Here is a 21,099-nt window from a genome sequence, read left to right on the forward strand (position 1 = left end):
ACGGAAAGGGATAGTGACATCTGTTGGCACATGAACTAAAACATTAACATTATATAATTATGACGAACTTAAAACTAAACATTCCGCCCACCAAGAACGCGGTGCCGTTCTTCCATTTACCGCCCACCATGAGGTCAAGGGCGGTTTACATCAATAAACCACGTGATAACATTAAAATTAACAAAATTAAAAACATAAACTTAACCTTCATTGATTGTACATAACTAGTAAACCTATGCATGATACCTAACTTAACTTGCTATCGGTAGTATGCATAATTTTGATGTTGGTCGTTTAATAAGAGATCCATTACATTTTAAGGTTACTACACGAGTTAACTGGTCTGATCCTGGATGTTTCGCAACCACTCTGCCTAATAACCACCGAGCAGGAGGAAGATTATCTTCCTTAATCAAAACAACATCTCCAAGTTTAGGTTCGGGAATGACCTTGGACCATTTGTACCTTTGCATGCAATACACTAAATACTCATTGGACCACCTGCGCCAAAAATTTTGCACCATCCTTTGAGTCAATTGCCACCGTTTCAATGATGCTATGTTACATAACTCATAATTGCGTTCAGGAACAATCACCAATGGTTCACCGACTAAAAAGTGGCCTGGTGTGAGCGGTGTGGGGTCCTGGTGATCATCAGACAATGTGGAAAGGGGTCTAGAATTCAGGCACGCTTCTATCTGAGCTAAAGTAGTAGCTAATTCTTCATAAGTCAAAGTTGAGTCACCTATCACTCGCCTTAAATGAAACTTAGTCGATTTCACTCCTGCTTCCCACAGCCCGCCAAAATTCGGTGCATGGGGAGGAATAAAATGCCATGTTACGCTATTATCACTCAACCACTCTTGAATCTCAACTGCCACTGAGGAATTTTCAGCTGAGACTAGCTTGTGAAGTTCCCTAGATGCCCCAACAAAGTTGGTACCGTTGTCACTCCAAACATCACTGACGTGGCCGCGACGAGCCACTAGTCTCTTAAATCCAGCAATAAACCCTTCAGCTGTTAAATCGCTGATTGCTTCTAAGTGTATAGCCTTAGTTGCCATACATATGAAGACACATATATAGCCCTTGTAGGATTTATTGCCCCGACCCTTGGACATTCGAACGTTGATGGGTCCGGCAAAGTCTACTCCACTGTGTAAAAATGGTCTAGACGGTGTGACTCTGCTTTCTGGTAGCTGACCCATGTATTGAGTCTTTGTTGCTGCTGCGTGTCGAACACATTTGACACAATTATGAACGTGAGCTTTTACAAGTTTCTTGGCTGCTACTATCCAATATTTTGTGCGTAAATGATTCAACATAAGAGTGGGTCCTCCATGCAATGTCCTCTTGTGTGCGTCGTCTACCACTAAATTTGTGAAATGACTCTTATGAGGGAGAATAATTGGATGCTTTGCATCATGGTCAAGGCTTGCATTTTGAAGTCTGCCGCCAACCCTCATAATTCCCTTATCATCAAGGAATGGACATAACGATTTAAGTTTTTCCATATCACATATTAGTTGAGACTGCCTAATGCATACATCTAATGCTTCATTTATTTCAGACTTTGTGAGGTGAGACCCAAATTTATGGCTTCTTTTGTACACAAGAAATCTCCTACATACTGCAACAATGCGAACTAGTCTGTGCAGTGATGAATATTTTTCCCAGAAGGATGTATCAGAAAATGTTTTGGTTTCATCTACAGTTACATGAGCCTTGATATGTCTTTCTTCTAAGTTTGTTGAAATGGATTTTGGTCTCTGGTAATTGATGGACTGATCTTTCAACCATGATGGCCCTTGAATCCACATGGGATTCTCTGCAAGTTCTCCAGGTGAACATCCTCTGGACGCTATGTCTGCTGGGTTTTGAGCTGATTGTACATGAGACCATTGTGTACTCTCTAACCTGGACAGGATATCAGACGTTCGGTTCCCGATGAACGTAGACCAGCGACTTGGGTGACTACTTAGCCAAGCTAATACAACAGTAGAATCTGTCCATCCGTGTATGTTGGCATGGTTGATTCCCAACACGCGACCCACTTCAGTAATTAATCTTGACAAGAGAACTGCTCCCATCAACTCAAGTCGAGGAATCGAAACTTGCATTGTTGGAGCAACCTTAGTTTTGGCTGTAACAAGATTGATATGGATGTTGCCATCGGAGTCTATAATCCTAAGGTATACCACAGCGGCATATGCTATGTTAGACGCATCACAAAAGCCTTGCAACTCCATATGTACATCGTTATTCCTAGCCCCAACCCACCTTGGGATAATTAACTTCGTAATGTCGATCAAGTTTCTTTGGTATGATAACCATTCGTTCAACAATTCTTCAGGTAGTTCCTCATCCCAATCTATGCCTGCTAGCCACAATTTTTGGATGGTGACCTTAGCAACAATAATGCAAGGCGCTGCCCACCCTAGAGGGTCAAAGAGACGAGATATGCTGGAAATCACCTTTCGTTTAGTCACAGGACCAGTATTGTCGGGCAGCTGGACGGTGTATTCAAATGCGTCAATGTCCTTGTTCCACGCTAACCCCAAGATTTTAACCACTTCGTCGGTCCTTATCTCAACCTTTCTGTCTTGAATTTCCGATTTACCCGTCATGATTTCAGCTAACTCTTTATTGTTTGTTACCCATTTCTGAAGATCAAAACCCCCCTGTCTCAATAACTTGCTGTATTCCTTGAACATCCTTGTTCCTTCTTCTACTGTTTGACAACCAGTTAACAGATCATCCACATAGAAGTCAGATTTCGCTCCTTTTACAACTTCTATCGGGAATTGACTGCCATCATCGGTTGCAAGTTGTTGTACTGTTTTCACTGCTAAGTACGGGGCCGACGCAGTTCCGAAAGTAACTCTGACTAATTTGTAGTCTCTTATTTCTGAATTGGGATCGTCTCTCCACACAATTCGTTGGTAATCGGCATCCTTGTCTGCAACGATTACTTGCCGATACATTTTAACGATATCTGCGCACAGACAGATTGGATGCATTCGCCATCTAATGACGATGTGGCGTAGATCTTGTTGCAATCTGGGACCGATCATTAATTCAGAGTTAAGAGATACACCGTTTACACCTTTGCATGATCCATCAAATACGACTCTGACCTTGCTTGTCGTTTTATCTTCTCGTATGACTGCATGATGTGGTAAATAAGCTGAATCGTTGTTGAGATCATCATCAGCTACACGTTCCATATGTCCAAGGTCTAAATATTCTTGTATGACAGCGGAGTACCTGGCCTTAAATTCTGGGTTTTTCTTAAATCGTTGTTCGAGCAAGTGAAATCTTCTAAGAGCGATGTCCCTGGATCTTCCATGTTTGCACTGGGGATCATCGTTGCGAAATGGCAGTCTGACAATGTATCTACCCGTTGAATCTCGTTGAGTAGTTTTCTCATAAAACTCTTCACAAAGCTGTTCTTCCAGCGAAAGAATTTTGGTCTCACAAGTGTCAGACTCAATCTCCCAGAATTTCTTTAGCATGTCATTGTCGTCAACTTGAGAATGCATGCTGATAATAACATTGTGATAACAATGTTTTGAAGCTTGTTTGTCATCGTCACTCTCCTGATGAGTTGGCCCAGATAAGATCCACCCTAAAGCAGTGTTTTGTGCTATTGGCGAACCGCGAGGACTCTTCATTAGTCCAGCCGTTAGAACTTGACCATAAACGTCGGCTCCAAGCAGAATATCAATTTTGTTTGGAGTGTGGTATTGAGGATCGGCCAATGGAATTTCCATTGACTCAAGCCAATCAAGCCTATCTACCTTGTCAGAAGGAAGTAAACTGGTAATTGCACTTAGAACATGCGCACGTACCTGGACTTGAAAACCTGGATCGTGGCGAGACTGAATTTGTATTTCCACCATGTACTTGGAGGATAGAGTGCTTTTCTCACTGCCTACTCCTGATATGCTACTTCGTGTAGGCATCCTCCTGAGTCCAAGTAACTGGACCGCTGATTCTGTTATGAATGATGCCTGCGAACCCTGATCTAACAAGGCTCTAAGTAAGTGTACCTGACCAGATCTTGTTTTTACATTGACAAGAGCGGTTGCTAACAGAACCTGATTAGATGCAATTTTCTTTGAAAAATGTGTTGATACCTTTGATGGTGTGGCAGGGTTATCAAATGAATTCTTGTCGACGACTTCATCGACCCCTGTTGAATTCACTTCCACGGCAATGTGTGACTTGGACCCACTCGCTTGCGGCCCCGAAGCTGTCGTCGGGTGAAGCAAGGAGTGGTGCTTATGTTTACAGATGCGACATTTGTTATATGATCGACAGATGTTGACAGAGTGGTTACGACCCAAACAGTTGAAACAGAGACCGTTGGTTTGAACAAACTCGTTTCGAGTGCGATAATCAGTGTTGCAAAACTTCTGGCAATTACTAATTTTGTGCCCACCTTGGTCGCAGTAAGCACAAATGACATTTGCTTCATTATTTCCGTCTGACATGGTGTGCATGACTTTTGATTGTTTCGGTTTGAATTTGGTGTCTAAAAACTCAAGAGACCTAAATCGTGATGTTAAGTACTCCCGTAGTTCGTTCAAGGTTGGTAGCTCATCAGACGTACTTATTTTTACCTCCCAACCCTTACGTGATTCCGGATCCAATCTTGAACAAACCACATATATTATGAAAACATCCCAGGAGTCTGTCGGCACACCAAGGTTCTTCAAACCGTTTACTGTTTCATTTACAAGATCAAGCATGTCTTTAATTGCACTAGAGGTTTCATTTGCAACACTGGGTTGATTCATAAAACGCTTCATTAGACAGTTCACTAAGTATTTTTTGTTGTTATACCTACTATTTAGCAAGGCCCAGGACTCCTGGTAGGCTGAGGCTGTGATCGCAACGTACCTTAGTAGCTGCTCGGCCTCTCCAGAGAGATACCCTTTTAAATAGTGCATTTTTTGCACGCTGTCCAATGACTCGTTGTTATGAATCAACGATGTGAATAAATCTCTAAACGGTATCCATTCCGAATATGATCCAGAAAACACCGGTATGGAAATTTTTGGCAAGTGAACCTGAGTTTCCCCCTTGGTAGTTACGTGTTTGTTTGTTTGTTCCGAAGCAGCCGATGCACTCGGCATGAAGCGGGATAGAGCTTCCTTTAAGTCCGCCTTGTACATGATGTACGTTTCCTCTACCTCTGAGTACATGTCGGTTGTAAAGTATTCATGGCTATCGAGTATTTCATCGGATGCTTCAGAGAGTAATTTTGTGTGGTTGTCAGTAACAATTTTGAAATGAAATTCTAACGCTTCTAGTCTGGTTTGTAAGTATGATTCCTTGGCTAAACGGTCCTTTGGTGCCTTTTTGTAGTTTTCATACGCTTTAACAATGTTGGAAATTGAGCCAAGTTGACTTTTAATAGAAGACGACATTTTGACAGAAGTAGAATAATGTTTGAAATTTGCTAAGTCCAAAGAAAATTTTGAAAATTTTACAAGTTTTTGATTGGTTTCTCACAGAACCAAAATCGGGCATAGGTTCCCCGTCTGACCAATATTTGTTAAATTATTCTAAGTTCTAACTAAATTTTAATAATTATTCTAACTACTGTCTATAAGAGAGAGAACGTTACAGAACCAAAGACAAATTATTCTTTTTTTCTTAATGTCCATACTGACACTTGACTGACACTGACACACTGGCACTTCAATAATTATTCTGAGAATGACACTGACACTTGGGGGGGGGGGTTTACTCAAACTGATACTGTCAAAATGTACTCACAGTTGGTTCACTTAGATTACCGGCCTCTGTGATCCACTCCCTTGCTCGTCCTGTTGCCGCTGCGTGGCAGATGGGGTGACGCAGCTCGCGGCGCCACTGCTGTCATCCGCCACGGTGCACCCAGGAGCTCTGCCGATGCTGGAGCTGTCCGCGCTGCACTGGCTGCTCTCGCTGGCTGACGCTCTGGCCAACCACCCGAAGCACCTTCAGGGAATCCTTGTTCCCCGATACTTGCGTCGGACCAAAAATTTGACTATCTGATTCCGCAATCCGGCTAACGAAGGACCATGAATAAGTCCAAGTCAAACCACTATTTGCTGACAGAAGTAACGTTTAATCGTATCAAGCACAAAGTCATTAAAACCAAAGAAATCTTAACACCGCGATGTACGGAAAGGGATAGTGACATCTGTTGGCACATGAACTAAAACATTAACATTATATAATTATGACGAACTTAAAACTAAACAGTTAGTGTTTTAATACCCGAAAATAGCAAAAACTAGCATTTAAAATAAATTCCCGTTTCCCGGGAACAGAAAAAGGTCGGGAAAAACGAAACCCTACCCCCGGCACAAAAGTTACCCTAACCAACTATCCGGTTTCCTTGCTCAGCAATATGTGTTACCCAAAAAGCCCTCGGTGATAGGTCCAGTTAGCTGAAGATACCACGCTCTGTTTTACGTCCATCCCGTACATAATAATAGTCCAGGCTGAACAGTCCACACTCCAATAAAATGGAAACAGAAAATAGCGTGAACTAGAAGTATTGTTAAATACGGTAATAGCGCCATCTGTATTTGATAAATTAGAATCACTTGACCGACTAGAGGAACAAGAAGAAATGGAAGTTCTGCTACTCAACAACAGATGCCGCTTTCAAGAGCTCAGAATAATAATTAAAATATTTATCTTGTTATAAATGATGAAAAATTACTGTGGCAACACTGGTTCACAGATCATCTTCAGAATACAGAGAAAAAAAAACCATTCCATTCCACATCACAGACAAAAATATTATTATCGCCAGTCGAACGCGGCGCGTTTTCATAGTGCATCGCCTTCAGTTCTTGATTATTTTCTATCAAAATTATTTGCATATTTCGGAACGCCTCAACTTTATCGACATCTGTCAAAAGTGCGATATTCATGGGCGATCGTGAATTGTGTATTTTGTGTGTATTTATTTACGAAACTCATGTGATAAAGTGTTAATTTCTGTTTTCTTGATAGAATATAAACTAAAGCATACAATGCCAGGAATTCGGTGTGTTTTGGTGTTGTGTATCTAGTGCTTATGTTCTGTTTTTGTGGATCACAGTACTATTGGATTTAAAAATACTCATAGGTAAGTAAATATTTACATTAAAACGTTCGGCTCACTTAGCCGAGTTCCAAGTATTAGGCCTGCTTATTTTTTTATGCCTCGAACTCGTAATCTATCCCAATTATTTTCCAAATGTTTTTTGTACAACACAACTTTAAACATCACATAGATTTACTAAATTTAGGAATGCTTCTAATTAGTTTAGATATTATGGTAATCTGGTTTTTGTTCCCTAAATGCACAAGGGGTCATTTACCTTTTAAATTATATACTAAGTTAGCTTGTTAGGTAAGTATTTCTTTTTTAAGAATGTAATGTATGAATTTAGAGACTGACTGTTACTAGTTTCATTTAAACCAAAGGTATATCTGCCAATTCTTTTTATAATAATATGTATGAAAACCAAAATAAGAGCATTCAAGTTAATTTTATGAGAAGCTAATTCAAGCTTACAACGGGAATTCATATGTGTTAATACATAGAAATATATTAGAACTGTAAAAAATATAAATCTTAATTATTTATTTATTAGCACAAAAAATCCTTAAATTTTAAATAACATTATGACACGAAACCTAGCAGTTTTATTTGTGTCAGTCTGGCATTTCATATTTATTCATATCATCAGGTCCTAATCAGGGACATACGGCTCAAAGTGTAGATCTCCACTCTGACCAGTCCGGTGCCTATACTTATGGTTAAAATAAAACCATTTTTGAGCTTTGCATCTTAATCCCCTTTTATTTAGAGACTTTAATGAGATTGAAAGTACAGAGTGTACTTTTTTAACTATCCTATAGGCCACTACTGGACATAGGCCTCTTCTTCTGAAATGATCTTTGTACCCATAGCTTTGTTCTACTGTTACCCCCTTATTCATAGAAAAGTTTAGCTATTAAACCATTTTGTACCTCTCAAAGAACAAATTGTTCAGAACAGAATCAATAGCTCAATCATTTACAACTTTTCTATGAATTAATTTATGAATATTAAAAGGTTATAAGGAGAATACTTCTAAATTAAATTCTTAGTTTACCTTTTCAAAGAAATACTTTTATTCTGTAATTTATTTCGTAAACACACAGGAAAAGGTATGCCGGTTAATGCATCTGCTATATTAGATTTTCATGCATAACCACTGTAATTTTTTTTGTTAATATAGTATAATTTGCCTATAAAAACTCTTTATACCAAAATATCAGTAGGTCATAATGAAATTCATGTCCTTACATTTACAAATAATAATAATACTTAATCTAAAATATTTCCACTATTTTCATAAGTCCACCTCAACCCAAGTGCAAATACCATGCTGCCACATCCCAGGACCAGGACCTCTATACCCGACCCTTAAGGCGTATATTCGTTAGACGGCTCACCCCCTATCGGGGCATTTACGCCTTTATTCCCCCCACATGGCCGGGGTCGTGGAGGCTCGTCGCGTCGCCTCAATCGATACCGCCCGGGCCACGGGTCACTCTACATTATACAGACGAAAAACTATGTTGCAGACCACGACCACAGTTGCGAGCCACGACTCTATCACTTTGTATTAAACGGGCCGATTGCACGAAACCTCTCGTTCGTTCGTTTCTCGTCAGTATAGAGTAAACCTCCAGACGGGCCCCGGCTGTCAGCTGGCTGCCCCCTCGACGACCCTTGACTCCTAACGCAAAGCCGTAGAGTTGCAATTACCGCGGCACCAACTGTGTAGGTAAATGCGTAAACAATGCACTGCAAAAAATATGTGAATGCGCTCTGTCGACGGTTTTTGTTTTTAGGTAGTTGCTTTAAATAATAGTAAATAAATTTACGAAAAGTACGTTTTCTTTAGGTATGTATGGTTTTCAGCTCCAGTGATATATGAATATGATCGATGCCTATAGATGATTGTTAGGAAATTAGGAAAACTTACGCAACGCGTTTTTATTTGTCATTTTCATTGAAATTTTCGCGAAATAATCCGTGCAGCAGATTTAAAATAGATTTGTAATTGATATGCACGAGCAGCGGCAAAAAACTAGAGAGATTAGATGAAATGTGTCGTGTCAAACAAGGTGGAATGATTGATCATTAATGATCATCAACAAAAAATGCACTTACACATTCTACAGCAGAAAGAAACGCACGAAACTTCACTTAGACCGAGATAATTTATTAGCAATTTGTAGAGGTAATGTACAATGCTGAAATTGAAAAAAGATGGGATAAAAATTTTAGGAATATTTTGAATTATTAGCTTAGTATGTTCAAAGGAATTATACACATTAAATTAATGTACCACTGTGCGGTGTAACATTAGCTTTGCAGACCTAACAACTCATAAAAAGCTTATTAAATTAAATTAACTACTTGTATTATATTTACCACACAATATTTTCATCACATAAACTTTTCTTTTTAAAAACTTTAGCATAATTCATCTTTTTATACTTGGTTCAGCATAACTAGGACATGTGCTATGCAGTTGCACGCTCGCCACTGACGTCAGAGACATACTAACAAGATTATAAAGATAATCATCAGCATGTCTGCTTGGACTCCAACATACGGGTTTAATTTGATGGATGCCAACTCTATTCTATCTTCTAGATGGGACTAGTAAATCTGACTAACTAATGAAGCTTTTATAGCCAGCAGTTTAATGTAATATCGTTTATGGATTCATTGATTCTTAATTTACTTATTATAAGATCATTGTCTGATTTGGGAGATTGGAGCATCTACAGCAGTATTGTGAATGCAACAAATAATACTTTAATAATGACCTTGTTAGTTTAACATTTAAAATAAAAAAATACATGCGTTCTCGTGCTTTTAACGGCCTTATGTAAACATGCGTGCTTAGTGCCAATTTCTCCATATTCGGTTATCTAACCCGACCAGGGATGGTCCATCAATTATACGTCATCTCCATATAAAATTCTTGACAGATGTGTCAAAAGTCAATCACTATTACCTGATTATGCTCTAACCAACTGAAAAGGCTTGGTAGCCTTATGTTCGGATCGCTGGTAGTAGAAGCGACGTTTATTTGTATAAGAAGAAAGGTTATTAATATGTAAGAACTCTTAATACCGAGATACAGATTCTGGCATAGTGACATCTATGTAAATACATAAAAACTACTTGATAACTGAACATACCGCCCACCAAGAACGTACGTTCTTCATTACCACCCTCACCATGAGGTGAAGGGGGTAACTCCACAAGATGCATGGACTTGATAACAAGCCGATAAGGACCTACATGCATCCTGTGTGCTCAAAAAGTGGCTACTACTAGGGTGGTGTGGTCAGTGACCACATCCACCTGGATCCGGCTCGAAGGACCATGAAAAGGCTTGGTAGCCTTATGTTCGGATCGCTGGTAGTAGAAGCAATGTTTATTGGTATATTACAAGGGTCATTGACATAGAAGAGAACTTAATACCGCGATGTAGTTTACGGGATAGTGACATCTATGTATAATACAAGAAAGCTATTTGATAACTGAACACCAACTATGGTGTAATTGGCACTTAGTGTTACATTAGAACTTTTACATGCTTTTGCATAAATTAAAATGTAACTAGAACTATAAATAAAATATGCAGGCAGCAGAAGCGCCACTCCCACGAAATAGTTGAAATAACTGCAACGAGGGCTGTGTCGATAGATTGCATCGTATGCACCCGACGTCGACGTTGCTCAAGAAATATCTCTGCCTCTTCAATCCTAATCCTATCCTAACTAATATTATAAATGCGAAAGTAACTGTGTGTCTGTCTGCCTGTGACTCTTTCACGCCAAAACTACTCAACGGATTTGAATGAAATTTGGTGTACATATGGTCCAGACCCTGAGAAAGAACATAGGCTTTTTATCCCGGAATTCCCACGGGATAACGTTTTAAGGCGAAGCGAAGCTCGCGGGAACAGCTAGTGTGAATTAATTTTATAGAAGTCAGGCGTGACGTGAGGAGAGGCTAGAGGCCTATGTCCAGCAGTAAACATCAAATTTCGCTTTTACATGACAAGGAAAAAAGGTCACCTATTCCGTCACCCAATAAAGTTAGTCGGTTGACCTGCCGTACACCCTGTATGAAAAGCTCTTATACATATATTTCAATAAGGCAGTTATAATATAACTGCGTCACTGCGTGTTGGCAGACTTTAGGTTCTTTGGTAAAAAGTTTTGTTAACTTGAAAACTTTCTCCAGCCCAGACAGAGTGGTTAAGAACCTTTTATTCGTATTTTAATACATTACTTAATTAAAAGGACAATTCACTTTCACAAACTCTTATTAACAATTTCAAAACAAAGTTGTTGCTGGCCAATGACAATCGAGAACCGCTACACTATACTTTGGAAAACCAGAGGAAACGTCCACCTTTCGGCATCATATGCGTGCGTCCACTTAATCGACATTGCCGACGCAGTTTCTCCATACATTTATGAAATTCCGTTTGGTCCGATACATACGATACCTATACGTTACGGGGCACTGCAAGTGATCTCGTCACACCGGCAGACAGGGCGGCAGGATGCGCAATGCTCGCGACGCCAACAACACGACAAATGACGACACAACGTGACAGCGATGCTACTACGATTGTCTGAATTTCGCATGCAACCCACTTCTGCAGTACGCCTTCCTACCATTGTTGGTACGTTTTGTGCTGGGCTTACTGTTGACAATTTGCTGACTGAGTTGAAATTAGAGCGGGATTGTCTACAGTAATATGCGAATAGTGAAGTTATTGTAAGTAACTAATAGTTGGAGCAGATAATTTCTACGATAGTTTAAAAGAGACCTGCACACCTTTTTTAAGCCGTTGCAAGAGCAGACCTTATTTATTACCTAATCGGTCTATTCATAACGATTTATAAATGCATTGAATTCGTGTACAATAAATCCATAAAGAGTGGGCGGACACAACACAGCCCTACACAGAGACCAATTAACTAAATGCACAACGAATGACATCGCCCGTGTGTGATTAATGTCATTATCGCTAATTGGAAGTTGTGCAACTAATACTCAGTTAATAACTATACTAACGAATATTTTGTAACTTATTGTGGATTCACCCAGAGTAATAGGTTAACCAACTGCAATAACCATATGCTGGACCTAGTATTATGTTCGGGTGGGTTGGGTGAGTGCGTGAGCGTGGGTGAGGGAGCGCCCCTGGTGCCAGTGGACCCGCAGCACCCGCCGCTCGAGGTGACGGTGCGCGCGCCCCCCGCCGCCGCTGACGACCCGCTCCCCCAGCGACCTGGGTGTCACTCGACCGACCAGTGGAACTTCAGAAAAGCCAATTATCCATTATTATACTCGTCTATTGCATCCATCGATTGGACTGCACTGTATGAGTTGGGAAGCGTAGATTTATTGTTAGATTGCTTTTACGAGACCATTAATAATATTTTAGATGACTGTGTACCAAGAAAAAAGCGGCCGCTTGTAAACTCGAGATACAGTTATCCCGAGTGGTACACGCCGGACATTATCCGCGACATTAAATTGAAGGCGAAGCTTCATAAGCGTTATAAGACTAGTAAGTCGACATGTGATTACGAGGCGTTCGCTCGGTGTAGGGCAAAGGTTAAGAAAATGATCGAGTCTGCATACAATGAATACCGACATAGGGTAGAAAAACACCTCACCGAGGATCCTAAAGCTTTTTGGAACTATGTGAAATCTAAAAGAGGGTCACGAAATCGGACAAAAATAGTTAAGGATGGTATCGTATTGGCGGAGGAACAATGTGCTGATGAGTTCGCTAGATACTTTCACTCGGTATATAAAACGGAGAATCCTAATCTAGACGTGGAGGCGGCGGTAGCAGCATCGGGCGGCGGCAACGCGGCGGCGCGGGTGCAGCTGCAGCGGCGCGACGTGTGCGCCGCGCTCGCGCGCCTGCCGCCCAAGCGCTCCGCTGGGCCCGACGGGATACCAGCTTTTCTCTTCAAGGATTGTAGATACGCGCTTTCAGATCCGCTCCTTCACATTTACAATGTTTGTTTGCAGAGGATGGAGTATCCTGAAAAATGGAAATTATCTAGGGTGATCCCGGTGCCAAAGGGGGCTGCCAGCTCAAGTGTAGATGGCTACAGGCCCGTGGCGGTACTTTCGACTCCTGCTAAAGTCTTCGAATCAGCTGTGCAGAAGAGCTTGTTAGTTCAAGTTCAGTCACAGCTATCGGACGTGCAACACGGATTCCGGCCAGGCCACAGCACCACCAGCAACCTGCTCAACTACATGTGTCAGGTGTTACCGGAAGTCGACGGCGGAGGTCAGGTTGACGCTGCCTATTTTGACTTCCGGAAAGCGTTTGACTTGGTAGATAATGATGTTCTGCTGAGCAAGTTGGCGAGTGTCGGCTGCACTCCGCACTTACTACAGTTTTTTGCCAGCTATATGCGGAACAGGCGGCAATATGTGGAGTACGGAAGTCACCAGTCTGAACCATATTTTACCCGGTCTGGAGTGAGTCAGGGAAGTAATCTCGGTCCCCTGGAGTTCATTTTAATGATAAATGACTTACCCAGTGTTGTCAGGAATGCGAGCTGTCTACTGTTTGCCGATGACCTTAAACTGTTCCTTCCGATTCGAGACGCAACCGACTGCATAAGATTACAGCAGGACATAGATCGAGTGGTAGAGTGGAGTTTAGAAAATAAGCTTCAGTTCAACACGGCCAAGTGCCTGATCATTACGTTCAGCCGAGCTCGCCCGCCGCTCCATCACGGGTACGCCGTGGAGAATGTACCGATGAAGAGAGTTACGGAGGTAAGGGACCTAGGAGTACACCTTACAGCAGAGCTTACGTTTCGTGATCACATCACAAATATTTGTAAAAAAGCTTTTAGGAATCTAGGTTTTGTGCTTCGCCAAGTCCAAGGATTTATAAATATTAACGCGATAGTAGCCTTGTATAACGCTCTGGTGAGGAGTAATTTAGAATTTAATGCAGTCATCTGGGCTCCACATGAAATGAAATATCATCTCATGCTGGAGCGCATTCAAAATAAATTCATTAGATTTTTATACTTGAGGCAATATGGGGTATATCCATTCTACCCATTAATGTATCCGACTCAATTCATACTGGATATGGTATGGGTATAACGAATTGAGAGTTAGAAGGGAAGTAACGTTACTTTGTTACATTTTTAAAATTATGAATGGCAAATTGAGTAATTCTGAAGTGTTAAGCAGGATAGGTATGAATGTACCGGACAGGTACGTGGAGCGGCCGCGCGCACCCACCGCCTGGGCCGGGCGCCCCTCACGCGCGCTCTGCACACGCTCAACATTATAGCGGAACACATTGACCTGTTTTCCTGTTCTCTCAGTGAATTCACAAGAACAGCATTGTACACGGTATGTTATGTAAGCAGAGATAATATGTCAAAGTCTAAGTAGGTATGTAAGTTAATTGGTTAAGTATGCTTTTCTATCGCATTAGGTTAAGCCTGTAATGATAGTTATAAGTGGGAAATAAATAAATAAATAAATAAATAAAATAACTAGACTCGGTTATCAACTGCCTAGTTCCGGAAACATGACCTAAATGCGATGCGATGCGTTCCTCTACGCCCCCGACCGCGGTATTACGTGAAACGATGCAATAGCTGAAATTCACAATACAATAGCCAGCACTGTGGGGCCATTGTTTGGATCATTGTTGACACTTGGTGAAAACAGCCTTGAAGGCGTGATTGATATGACAATCGGATGGAAGGAAAGGAATCTACTCGTAATATCGGATCTTCATCCAGTACTTTTCTCCTTGTTTGGTAAATGATTCTTCCAAGAGCATTATATTGCACACACATACAATATACACACGCCTGTCTCCCAGAGGGTAGGCAGAAACTATAATTATGTATTATATGGACCTCTATGTGCCAAGATATTCATACAATATACTTCTTACGCTTCCTCTACATTCAAAATTATCTCCTCATCGTTCGTCGGTTTCGGAACTGCTAAAATAATGTGTCCTGAAGTATTATGTCGCATATCAGTCTATTGTAGTAGACATAATTGCTTTTGCTTGAACGCTTATTGAACACGTGCATTCGTTTCGTTTTTGGGCTGCGTAAATATGATCACGTTTCACATTACCGCGCTCAATTGAAATGGCTCCCCATCCGTGACCGTAGGAACCTGCGTATCCTTTGTCTTCTCTTCTCTATCCTCCACGAGCCAAATACCCCACCTTATCTAAAGTCTATGTTCCAATTTCTATCTGACACTCATACCAGAGACTTACGTTCTTCTCATAATTCAATTTTAGCCCTACCCTCCTTCCACTCTGGCTTTATGTCTGACTCTTTCGCGGTCACGGCTGTGCGTCTATGGAACGATCTCCCTGAATCCATTAGGAAAGCTCCGTCTCGCAACGTTTTTAAGCGTCTTACTCGAACTCACTACCTTAGTAAGATAGTTAGTTGATAGCTCTTTCCTGAACCTCTAAATTAATTATTGTTATTATAAATATATATATATATTTATATATAGGTATATATCATTTATATTATGCATATTTATATATTCTTAACTTATATTTTATGTAGTTACGTATTTTATATTATATTTGGTAATTATTATTAAGTGACTTGTTTTAATTTTGTAGTTATAGTGTTGTTTTCTTTTTGCACACCTTATAATAAAATTTTCTTGCACCTCCTGTGGGTTGACTGGTAGAAAATGCTTGTAGCATTAAGTCCACCCTTTGTACACTTATTTTTATATTTGTGCAATAAAGGATTAAATAAATAAATAAATAAATAAATAATATAGCAACCTGTAGCACCCACGCTAGTTCATGGTCAACCTAGGAAGGGGATTGGCTATTTACTTCCAGAGGCCCTAGTGCCAGTTTCTCCATCGCTCCAGCAGTGAAAAGTAAACGAAAATTCGTGTTACGCGGAAGAGTTGCCACTAAGCTGCTTTAAACAGTACCTAGGTACACTGCGTCACCTCCATGAAACATATTATAATAACTATATAGCTCGCACTAAACAAAAACTAAACTGCTACCAGCAAATATATAACCTCGATCGATCGGACAATCTGTCAACGGGCGCGGTCCATTGCGCACGCGCCGCGGTGGCAGCGTCCGGATCTCCAACTGGAAGGTCAATGTCTGCAGTTTACGACCAACACAATTAGTTACGTTGCTGGTGATCTAATGCAGAGTGCGTAGCTTGAGGCATGCAGTCTGGGTCTGGGTGTGGTGCCAGGTTTTAGAGGTTTTAGAAGCAGTTTTTGCTTGGGCACGTGTATATTTTTTGGGATTATCCAATTAACGCCGCCGTTAACGCTTTAGCTTATAGCGTTTTGTAAGTTGAATTGGGTGTTTTTGGATATGCGGTTAATTTAAGACAATCATAATCACTCTAAAATAATAACGTTAACCTTACAATAATATGATACTGCTTAGTTTACCATCACATCATAATTACGCAAAAAATACAAAGTAGAAAATCGGTGAAAACAGGAAATTCAAATTGTACTAATTCGTCGAATTAGTGTTGAAACAGTACAAAGTACAGTGAGCGGACTGTGCCGGCAGTCTATTAGTGCCATTAGGTCGAACATATGATATTGCAGCGTTGCGTTGTGCGACCTACTAAAAAATATGTTTAAAAATTATGCCTATCTATTTCTATTCTCATGGTGTGCGTGCATTTTGTCCGGGCCACTCGAGGACGCCCTAACACCCATCTAAAATAGATTGTATCTAATGCACTCAATTTGGGCAATTGTTACCATTTGACACTTCATCTGTGTAACCACATCGCGTGATAATGACCACTTGCAGGCGATGCCCGGGGGATCACTGTAGCTTATGAAAAACTAAATATAGGATTGCTGCCACAACTCTATCTCGTTGTATTAAACGTACCGATTGCGTTCTTGACAGCTCTCGTTCGTTCCTTTTACGTAAGCTGTTGTGACCCCCCTGAATCATCAACTGAATTCTACTGCACCGAACCAATGAACTTTAATTTAGTAAATTGTCTAAGCATGTTACTAAATGTTTTCGTTTGCGTTTCACTTGGAAAGTCTCACATTCCTTGCGTTTCTTTGAATAAAGTTATATTTTAGTACGCTACTTTACACAAAGCTAGATGTTTCCTGACTAAAAATTTCTTATCGACAATAGAAATTTTGTTCACTCAATTCATTTCACCTTTTTCACCACTTATGATTTCATCATTATTCCATTAACATTTTCCGTTGCACGGTGTCTACCTAGAGTCTTTTTCCATTTATCACATATTCTATGTATAAGACCTTACATAGCTAGTGATCCTACCGCTAGATCACAAATTGGTCTTCACTCCATATCTGTGTTGACTGGGAGTAGAATCGCGGAAGTATGGGCTGGATTGACGACTGACTGACTTCCCGTTCGATTATGTTTTTATATAGAGGTATATTATTATGTACAGTTTCCGTTATGTCCTACCTTAGAATAGATCTGCGTCCTCTAAAGCCGCGTTTGTTTATGGCTATAAATGTATAATGCCTTCTCACTTCCATCTTAATATGGCACGTGATTTTTAACCGACTTCAAAAAAAGGAGGAGGTTCTCAATTCGTCGGGATCTTTTTTTTTTTTTTTTTTTTTTTTTATATATTTTTTTTTATGTATGTTCACCGATTACTCCGCCGTTTATGGACCGATTTTGAAAATTCTTTTTTTGTTGTATTGGGTTGAGCTCCCAGGTGGTCCCATTTTTTTTTCAGAATTTCTCACCCCCAAGGGTGGGTAAAGGGGTAAAAACAGGGTATGAATTTCCATTTTGGGCACATATTAACCGATTCTAATGAAATTAAGAATGTAAATATAGTTCTTATAACAAAAAAATATGATGGTGACCTTGAGCTGATCTGATGATGGAAACGGAAGGCAGTCAGGGGAACTCCTCAACGGTATATAACAACTACTTCGTGTTTAGGCTTGAATGATTTGTATTGATTAGTAGGACTTTTTGGTATCATTTGCACCTTACTTTTGATTGAAAAATATTGCAAATAAACTAAAAACTATAAAATAAAATAATAATTAAAAAAATTAAAAAACCGACTTCAAAAAACCACTAAAATATAAGAAATAATTTAAGGTTTACACAAATTGTACTCGTATGTGACAGTACAAATATACCTAAGCAGGAACTGTTCTTTTTTGAAGTTGGTGCCATATTTCTTCAGATTACTTTGTCACCGCACCAACATCAAAAGAGAACAGTTCCTGCTTAGGTATATTTGTACTGTCACATACGAGTAGAATTTGTGTAAACCTTAAATTATTTCTTATATTTTAGTGGTTTTTTGAAGTCGGTTTTTTAATTTTTTTAATTATTCTATGTGTATACTGTACGTATATTCTTGCATCTGCGGTGGGCAGTGTTTGTATATATAATTAGATTAATTAGTTTGCAATGAAAAACTAATATTTAAATTACGCTGTAGTACATGACTACGAAAAGCGGACCAAAAGAATGCTCTGAATACTATGAAGTTATTTATTGCTTGATCCATTTAATCTAAACAAAATAAATCCACGTGAGTACAAATGTGCTGCGAAAAGTGGGTGGCTCGCTTGTGAGCCTCCTCTGACTACCCCTTCGGGGATTACAGTCGTGAGTGCATATGAATGAATATGAAATAAATCCACTTTCTTACAATTTTACTTACGCTACTGTACAAAACGCTACTTTTGCGCTGCATAAACAACTGTTTGTAAGCATAATTTACCCTGTAGGCCTAGTTTCCTAGATAAACACGATTCTATGGAAGGCTCTAGGTTGCGTAATCAGGTGATTGAACTCTTTGCGTACTCCATCACGGTAGCTTGGCGTGCGAATCAAATTGTTATTGTAAGTATTGTTACTACTACGTGATGCATAGTTGTACTAAGTTACAATACCAATAACGTGGATATCATAGCAAGTACCAAGTTTAGTAGTATATCCCACAGATGTCGAAAAATTTGCGGAAAACCCATAAAATCATAGGTTATTTCTGGATAAACTTGACAATGAAAACCACTTCGTTCGACTATCTGGGAAAATATTTTGAAATCATAATTTTGCATCACAGTTGCCTATCATTTTATCTCAACAACACCTTTGCCCTAGGCGTCCTTATTGATTATTAATATGACATTAGTGCCAATTTCTCCATAGTCGGTTAGAGCATAACCAGGTATATTAGTGGTTGACTTTTGACACATCTGTCAAGAATTTTATATGGAAATGACGTATTATTGATCAACCTTTCCCTGGTTACGATTCAACCGACTATTGTGAAATTGGAGCTTAGTCTCCTATCTATGGATCCTAGAATATCATATCCTACAAAAACCAATACTCCAGGCTTAGTGCTTAAATATTGACGAGTGCAGTCGGGAAGTGATGCCTGAAATGAAAACGCCTGCGCCCGCTGATAGCGAGGCCATGGATGAATAGAGATTGACAAAAAGTCATACTACAGTGAAAATTATAGTGGATTGATACTAAGTCATACTACAGTGAAAATTATAGTGGATTGATACTAGACGACCGAATAGCGTAGTGGTTAGTGCCCTGACTACTGAGCCGATGGTCCCGGGTTCGATTCCCGGCTGGGGCAGATATTTGTTTAAACACAGATATTTGTTCTCAGGTCTTGGATGTGCCCGTAAAATGGCAATAGGCCCGCCCCCTATTACATTGGGATTAACATAACACTCTGGCGAAAAGTGGGTGCAGCAATGCACCTCTGCCTACCCCGCAAGGGAGTACATTAGTACAAGGCGTGAGTGCGTGTTTTTTTTTTTTGATATTAGTATTGAAACTGGCGATAGAGACTGGATGTTTACTGCCTATACTTATACTCTGTGGCTTATTGTTGTTGTGGTCCTGGTAGCATAGTCCGTGTCGTAACGTAAACAATTTCGTGGCTTATCTTTCGTTTATTTACAATTTTCGATGAGACTTTAGAATTTTATTTGAAATTTAAATATTATTTATCCTTAAGAAACATTCATTACATTGCACAAATTTATGCACATGCACCTCAAATTTCTTAATTCATGATTTACCTCCACGTGCGCCACCAGCGTGAAGTGGCCCTTTCGCACTTGCAGTGGTTAGTAATTAAGACCGAATACCTACATAAATGCTATGTTTATGTAAATAGCGTTCGCACCACATTCCACTCCATTGTTGGACGCCATTGCTTCAGCAGGGTCCGCCTTGTCAGCGCGAGCTGAGATTAAACCATAGAACAACGCGTATGGAATAAACAGACACGCATGCTGTGGCTTAAAACTTTTTGTAACCTTTACTAAGACAATCGTAATACTAATTAATCTAATTATTCTTTTGAGCTATGTTTGAAGATTTAACATTGAGGTTGTCGAACTTTTGAAGTCATTGACGCTGCTTTCTTTACGAGCCGAACCAATAAAAATAATGAGCGATTTTCGACTACGGTTTACATAATATTATAGCACAGTAATGTGTAACATGAACTCAGCCTCGGCGGCGCCCGTGACCGTGACAGCCGTCGAAGGTCAAGAAAAACTTAAACTGGACACGTGGGTTTACGCAAGCAACCTGTACTATCTACCACTACCATGACTCATAACAACATGGTAGAGCACGGAATCAATCCTTACTTCCTTACTAATATTATAAATGTGAAAGTATCTGTGTCTGTCTGTCTGTCTGTCTGTTACTCTTTTACGCCAAAACTACTGAACGGATTTGAATGAAATTTGGTATAAATACGGTCTAGACCCTGGGAAAGAACATAGGCTACATTTTATCCCGGAATTCCCACGGGAAAACTTTTTAAGGCGAAGCGAAGCGCGCGGGAACAGCTAGTATCAAAATAAACGATAAAATTAAATACGGAACGCATCTAAAAGTACCAGGAAACCATAAAAGCAAAAGAAGTTGCGTCGTAGATTGCTGGTTTAAAAGAGGTGGTTGA

At 40.0% G+C, this 21,099-nt stretch overlaps 2 protein-coding genes across 3 annotated transcripts in view; both read left to right on the forward strand.

The window, feature by feature from the left end:
* The first annotated feature begins 6,807 nt into the window (after positions 1-6,807).
* Positions 6,808-21,099, forward strand: part of LOC105384284 (unconventional myosin-XVIIIa) — a 172,907-nt gene continuing 158,615 nt past the window's right edge. For both annotated transcript variants that reach the window (XM_048626289.1, XM_048626288.1), the window contains exon 1: positions 6,808-7,135. The gene's annotated coding sequence lies outside the window, so the exon portion shown is untranslated. The remainder of the gene's footprint in view (positions 7,136-21,099) is intronic.
* Positions 12,713-20,744, forward strand: LOC119694252. The gene is made up of 2 exons (XM_048626526.1): positions 12,713-13,394; positions 20,641-20,744. Exons 1-2 carry the CDS (start codon positions 12,713-12,715, stop codon positions 20,742-20,744), a joined length of 786 nt encoding a protein of 261 aa, XP_048482483.1.

The sequence above is a fragment of the Plutella xylostella genome, chromosome 16 (assembly GCF_932276165.1).
Source record: "Plutella xylostella chromosome 16, ilPluXylo3.1, whole genome shotgun sequence".
NCBI lineage: Eukaryota > Metazoa > Arthropoda > Insecta > Lepidoptera > Plutellidae > Plutella > Plutella xylostella.